The sequence below is a fragment of the Diabrotica virgifera genome, chromosome 3 (genome assembly GCF_917563875.1).
Source record: "Diabrotica virgifera virgifera chromosome 3, PGI_DIABVI_V3a".
Classification (NCBI taxonomy): domain Eukaryota; kingdom Metazoa; phylum Arthropoda; class Insecta; order Coleoptera; family Chrysomelidae; genus Diabrotica; species Diabrotica virgifera.
Window position 1 is genome coordinate 176529882 of NC_065445.1, and position 7777 is coordinate 176537658.

The window sequence follows — 7777 nt, forward strand, 5'->3', positions numbered from 1 at the left end:
GTGAAAAAGAAATTGTAGGAAATTGCATTTCCAATAATTTTAGTTCCTAACCTTTTTGTCGAAAAGTTGAAAATGGTGGAGATAATTCAGTCGAGATTTTAAATTTACACTAATACTGATCTCCCCTAAAGGATAGAATTATAAAATTTGGAGAAGCTCGGAAACAAGATTCAATTCAATAATTATGCTCCCCCACCTCTTTTTACTATTTTCCCACTTAACTCGGAAAATATCAACAGCATAATAGTATATTACTTTATGAGGCGGAGAAGCATGACTTTTCTTGACGCGCCCGATATTACGGGCCGAACGAAGTGAGGCGCGTAATAGAGGGCAAGTCAAGAAAAGTCGCTTCTTTGCTGAATAAAGGCTCCCCCAAACCAACGCGGAAAATTCGCATTACCTGCGGAATTCCGTACCGCATACGATTCGCATTGAATTGTTTCCACTGTGGTAAGTATACAAGTTCAGACAAGTACGATTTTCGTCGTTCGGGCATGCGTTTTGTCTGCGTATTTATTCGTCCGGAATCTTAGTTCGCACTCGACAGCGTTTTTATCAGTTTCGCAGTGGTTTCGCATGTGAAAAAATTGAAAATGGAGAGAATTATTGAGTTGGTTCGAAAGTATCCTATTCTCTATGACCTTTCTCATGAAGATTATAAAAATGTAAGGAAAAAGGACAAGATTTGGACTAGAATAGGAGAAGAAATAGGCGAAAATGGTGAGTAGTTTTACGATTTGTATTGGTTTATTTTTCTACATCTAAGACTAAAGAAAAGCAGAGGCCTAAACAATACTATATTTACTGCAAGAAGAGTCCATTATTTTTATCGTGAACAATTTATTCATAGTCCTGAATTAAAATACGTGGCAAATTTTTCTCGAACAGAAAATGCCAGTCTTGCAGCTCTCCTTGGGTCATTGTCCAAATTTTGAAATGCTCCAAGTTCAGGCTCTGGTGGATCTAAAAGTTCTATGAATCTATCATCACATTTTTTTGTCCTTAGAAAATTATGCAAAATACATGCAGTTTTCACAATGAGAATACTAGTATCAATTTTTGTTTCCATTGGTCTGTAGAATATACGCCATTTTTGTGCCAATATTCCGAAAGCGTTTTCTACTACTCTTCTCGCTTTACAGAGCCTCACATTATAATTTTCCTCGAAAATATCTGTTCTGCTTTGACTGTATGGAAAGGGCCTCAACAAGTATGGTTTTAGTGCAAAGGCTTCGTCTCCAATTAAGACATGGGGGGAAAGTTCATTCTGGCCTGGGAGATTTTTCGGCTCAGGTACACCCATCTGATTTGTTTCAAATCTTCTTCCCATGTTGGAAGCTTCGAATATTCCACCGTCGCTGTTTTTACCAAAACTGCCAATATCAACTGAAATGAATCTATAATCTGGGCCAACAATAGCCATTAATACTGTAGAAAACTTATTCAAATAACACCAATAATTAGATCCTGTTTTGTCTGGACACTTGATAGTAACATGCTTGCCATCGATGCTACCAATACAATTTGGGAATCGCCAGGTATTTCTAAAACCTTCTTCAGATTTTTTCCATATGTCTGTAGTTGGTTCGGGCAAGTAAATATGTTGCAAATTTCTACATAAAGCTTCACAAACTTCTACAACTATGGCACTTACAGTCGAAAACCCGACTCTAAAACTATGGCCTATTGTATAAAATGTATCTCCGGTAGCCAGATACCTAAAAAAGAGTATTTTGTTTCAGGGGATGAGATTAAAAAAAAATGGAGGAATATGCGCGATACGTACGCTAAGTACATAAGAACTAATAAAACTAGAACTGGACAAGCGGCAAGCGATAAAAAAAAATGGATATGGGCAGATCATATGGAATCGTTCAAACCGTTTCTAAATTTTGCTAAGACTGCATCCAATGTCACAGATGTTGATACACAAGAATCTGAAGCATTCCCAAATATAGAATCACCCGAAAATATATTAACGGATGAAAATTCCGCAGTACAGAAACCAACGTGTAGTAAAAATCTACTAACAACTCAGACATATGATTCCCAGAATAAGATTCAACCCTCCTCATCGAAACCTACTCGAAATGAAGCTCCTAGGGTTACTCTTTCAAATGAAACTCCTTCTACAGGCAGAACAAACAGAAAACGCAATTCTGAGCCATCCACATATGTGAAAGATATGATCAGTTATTTTGAGAGCAAAAAGAGAGTAGTGCATGATGCTACCGATCAACTGTTTTTGGCTCATGCTTCTACGGTAAAATCTTTCTCTCCTAGAAGGCAAATTGAAACAAAAATGAAGATTGCGCAAGTTATCATGGAGCAGGAGTTGCTTCAATTGGAGGAAAGTTCTTTGAATAGCCATCTATCTAGAGCTGAAAGTACAGACACCTATCAAAACCCCTCTTCCGTCGGAAGTATTTCGGTTGTATCCCTACCTTCACCAAATGACACTGCATTACCTAAACAATCGAATACTTCTGGGTTCTATGAAGTGAATTGTGAAAATAATTATATTACACTAGACAACTTGGCGCAGAGTTGCAACCAAGCAGCTTCTCATAATCCATCAGTTTCCAACTATGTCAATTCCTTTGACCCTTACAATACATAAAGTATATTTTAGAGTTATTTTGATCCTTATTCTCTTTTACTGTAGTAAATTAATGATATAAATAATGCCTGCAGTTTTTTTTTTCATTTTCTTACCTTAATGTTATGGCCAACCGTTCTTCGGGAGAAATAGCTTCTCGGTAATTCGTGTCTGATTTTCTAATATCATTTTCTACAAGGTGCAACAGTTCATCGAAACAATCTATTGTCATTCTAAAATAAATGTAGGATCTTTTATCGTCTTTTCGTAATTGAGGCATCAGCGTGTGATATTCCCCACATTTCAGTCTTTCTAGATTGATATCATGAACCCATTTTCTTCTTTTCCTAAGATTAAATTCATAATATAGTCCATATTGTTGTTTTAGGATAACTATAGATCATAATTTTACCTTGAATTGTCGTCCTCCATTGCTAATATTACAAGAGCTTCTTCTTCATCTGATGATGTATACATTTTTGTGAAGAATTGAGATCACTGAGTAGTATTCTTTGTTTTTCGTTGTCACCAACTCTTCTCAATACTAGACACATACGAGTATGACGCGAATATATTCGCTTCAATATGAAGTTCTTTACGAATTCCGTCAGGAATTCGACTGCGAACTTTCCGTCACGAATCCGCTGCGAATAATTCGCGTTGGTTTGGGGGAGCCTTAAAGTATACTATTTTTTCTTCAAACGTAGCAATTTTCAACCATAAATAGTACAATTCATACGCTATTTTTACTCGAAATTAACTGTGACAACTATCAAAGTCGTCTAGATGTTAGAAATTAAAATAATTAAGTCGTCGGAATGATTGCTGAAAGTTGTGCTCGACCATCAGTATCATCAACAATTACCAATGCGTATCAAGAGTCGGGAACATTTTTGCACGGTTTCAATTTTGAAAATGCCTCATTAACTAATTGTACTTTTAATATTACTATAAATAAAAATGATGTTTAATTGTTGTTAATGACATTTGTATTGTTGCTTTGTGACATGTTTCATATTGTTGCCATGACAACATTTTTCCCTCCGCCGTAAAGAAATGGGAAAAAAAACTGCTGCCGGCGGAGACATCAAACTTTGACAGGATCAAGTTGGATAAGTAATGTCATCGTTATTTGACGTTTGAAGAAAAAAAAATTTTAAAGAGAAATTGTAGGAAATCGTATTTTAACAAAAACAATTGCTATTAAATCAATCAGGTCTTACGCTCGCGCGATTACCTCATACGTACTACCTTAAATATTAATTTTAGCAAAAAAATGAAAGAAATAAAAATTGTGTAGAATCTAATTCTCTCCATTTTTGTATAGGTACATTTTTGTCGTAAAACTAATAATAAACGAGATAATTCAATAATTATGTTCTAACTGCCACTATTTTCTGCCATAACTCGGAAAATATTAGCCACACGAGAAAATTGTAACAATATAAATTATATAAAATCACAATTTTAACAATTTTGGTTCTTATACTTTTTATAGAAAATTTGAAAATGACGGAGATAATGAGCCAAAACCGTTCTCGTTTAAAATCAAGATGGAAGCTAAAGCAACGGCGTAACTTAGTCGAGATTTTCAATTTACACTACTATTTACTCACCCTAAAGATTAGAACAATAAAATTTGGGGCAGCTCCTAATGCCAGGTTAGGCTTGTTATTCGTCTAACCCGACTGGACTATTTGTTTATTACATTAACTACGGCATCATTGTTCACACTGCTGTAGAATAAAATACTGCTTCAAATAAAATAGACTTTATTTTTTCAAGAAAATGATGAACGCATGCATAATATTAATATAAATGGTGGAGGTTCTTACAAAATCTTTTAGAACTGAATTACAAACAAACTAGCATTGGTAACTAAAAAACAGTAAAATAATGTTGAAAGCACTTGAAAGGAGAGCAACTGGATGAACTTGCTGCCATACTAATAGCACAGGAATGCTTAATGGATTGCTTTTAACTATAGAAACGTAAACACTGTCGTGCGGTACGTGATATCGCAAGAAAACTTTACCGTCAACCTAGCTCAATGACTAAACTATACTGCAGAAGTTGGGAGCAGGTACAATTACACATTACTTGAAGGTACACAAATGGTTTTCTAAGAATCTTTTATAAAACAAGGTTTTACAAGAAAATAGAGTTTCGGCGGGGTATGGCATACCCCATGTCACTGGTTAAGAGTTAAGCTAAATAAAAAAAAATAATAAAAACGTGGTACATATTAAAAAAGTTCATTTTTTATAAAAGTTTAATTATTTTGTAGTAGCTCTAGTTCTTTGGAATCCATTGTATAGTTTTAATAAAAGGTAAAAATAAGAACATATTTTTAAACGTCAAAAGCAAAAGCTTGTAGAAATAAAGAAATAAACAAAACAAGACCCATTAAATGCTACTAGGAGCACTCCCGAATCATAATTTACAATCTATATGTATACATTGTAAATCCCAACTAATGATTTCCGAAGTTTATAAATTGTAAATTATGATTCGGGACTGCTCCTAGTAGCATTTAACGTGTCTTGGTTTGTTTATTTCTACTGCATCTTGAATGTATATTTAGTATTTTATAGGTATTCGCGAAGCCCTAGCATTCCAATTAACAAAACTGAATAACGTTTTTAGAGAACTTAATACTTTTTCTTCTTCTTCTTCTTCTACTTCTTCTTCTTTTATATAGGCAGTACTGCCTCTTTTTCTTCAACGGTGCCTTTCATTCTGCCCCTAAGTTGTCATTCCATCTTTTCCTTGGGCGTCCTATAGTTCTCTTGCCTAACGGTGACTTGTCCCTGGCTATTCTTACTATTCTTGATTCAGACATCCTGCTTATACGCTCATTCCACTCTTGTTTTCTGTTCTTTACCCAGGTATTTATATTGTCTACCCCACATATGCGTCTGATTTCCTCACTTCTTACCCTATCCTGTAGTCCTTTTCCAGCAATCCTTCTGAAGATCTTCATTTAGTTGATTTCCAGATGTCTTCGTGTTTTGCTTGTATCTGGTCTTGTTTCGGCCGTGTAAGTCATAACTGGCCTAATAACTGACTTATATATTCGGGCCTTTGTTTCCAATCTTAGGTGTTTGTTTTTCCAAATTGTGTCGTTTAGGCATCCGGCCGTTCTACTGGCTTTAATTATTTGGTCTTTTACCTCTTCTTCGATATTGTTGTCGGTTGATAGAATAATTCCCAGATATTTGAAAGTCATTACTTGTTGTATAATTTGATTGTCTAACTGCAATTTGCATCTTATTGGTTCTTTGGCAATTACTAAGCTTTTTGTTTTTTGGGCTGATATTTTCATATTCATTTCTTTTGCGTTAATGTTGAACTCGTGCAATAATCTTTGTAGGTCATCTTCGCACTCTGCTAGTAACACGGTGTCATCAGCGTAACAGAGTATGTTTATCTCTCTATTGCCCATTTGTACCCTCTTTTTTTCTTCACTTGTTTTATTATTGCATCGAAGATTATGTTAAACAGTAGAGGGCTTAGTGAATCTCCTTGCCTGATTCCTGTGTTTGTTTCTATGGATTCTGTTATTATTCCATTGACTTTCATTTCTATTTTATTTCTTACATATATGTTTTCTATCAGTTTTATGATATCCAGTGGTCAATTTTTGTCATATAGTAGGTGTATCACATCTTTTAATTGGATTCTATCAAACGCTTTCTCTAGGTCTATGAAACAGAAAAAGGCTGGTTTGTTATATTCTAATGATTTTTCCGCTGTTTGCCTTATCACAAAAACTGCATCGTTACATCATCTTTCACTTCTAAATCCTTGTTGTTTATCCGATATATTTATGCAAGCCATTATTTTCTCCATAAGTATTTTTGTTTACGGTCCATATAATGTTATGTATCTTTTGGCACTGAGTGATAAACGTATTTTTGATTTTATTTTGTTTTTCCCATATGACCGTAAAATTAAGTTATAGAATGACTAGATTAGGCTTGTAACCTTAAATGTCTTTCCTTTTGATTGCCTACATGCCTGCCTTACCGTGTGGGGTGAGTATGTAAGTAATCAATAATTATTAAGAAAAAAGAAAAACCCTTGAATGAGAAAAGTGTGACCCTTGTCCTTATCCCAAATTTTTTATTCAGATTAGTTTAGCAAAGATTCACTTTGAAAATAAAATGTTTATTATATCTATTCTTAACAAAAAGGTCCGTCAGACTTAGATAACCTTAACTTAAATTACTAATTAGATAGTTTAGATAAGATATATTATGTTTATGTATGTACTATTTACGTTGTTTCTGGCCGCATCGTCTAATCCTAAAGCCAATAAAAAAAAGTATTTTTGTTGTGAGTTTCAGTATAGTGCTCAGTAAATGTATCCCTCTATAGCTACTGGAGTCTGCCCTATCACCTTTCTTAAATAACGCTATCATTTGAGTGGTTCTTCATTCTTCTGGAATTCTTTCTCTATTTATGTAGAATTGTAAATATTTTATCTTAATTTTTAAGATACCCTGTATATAATATTTCTTTAATTATTAGTATTTACAAACACGAAACGAGCAGTTGTCGGCGAGTCCCTTAGGGACAGCTGTGTGGGCGTATCTAATCGATGGGTAGTTTTAGTGAAGAGGTTGTGTTTATTTTCAATCGGTAAGATAAACAAGTAGCTGGCTTGAGTAATTTTTATAGTTTTAGTTTATTGGAAAAGGTCGGCAGGTCGGTAGGGGAGGTGGGCCTAAGACGGGATACTTTTCTTTTGAAATTTTCTGAAGCACAAGTATAAAGTCAAATAAGACTCAATTATGGTACTTGTCTCTTATTAGTCAATTATGTAAAACATTGTTATCAAACTTATGAATAGTTCTGAAAAACGTAGTCAGAAAAAATTTATATTCAAACAGATGCACAGTTTCCCTTTTTACCTATAAGTGTTGGTAAAACGGAAAATAACATAGAGGTAAAACGGGATAAGAATTTTGCACAAATTATATATTCTTAAAGTTAATTTTTATAAAAAGAACTGAAACAAAAGATTATTAGACATTATTTGCACACATCACATACAAATGTGTCCTCGTCATCCTCGGCACCGGCGCAAGCGTCATGCGCCCATTTATGGCAACCAGAGCACCTTATCCAACCCTCGCCGGGCCTGTCTTCTAAGAAATTGTTGCTGCAATA

The 7777-nt window shown here is 34.5% G+C and overlaps 1 protein-coding gene across 1 annotated transcript; it reads left to right on the forward strand.

Moving 5' to 3' along the window:
- The first annotated feature begins 360 nt into the window (after positions 1 to 360).
- LOC126882637 (uncharacterized) lies at positions 361 to 2623 on the forward strand. Its single transcript, XM_050647612.1, has 2 exons — positions 361 to 723; positions 1746 to 2623. The coding sequence occupies exons 1-2, from the start codon at positions 597 to 599 to the stop codon at positions 2621 to 2623; spliced, it is 1005 nt and encodes a 334-aa protein (XP_050503569.1). The 5' UTR covers positions 361 to 596.
- Positions 2624 to 7777: the final 5154 nt, after the last annotated feature.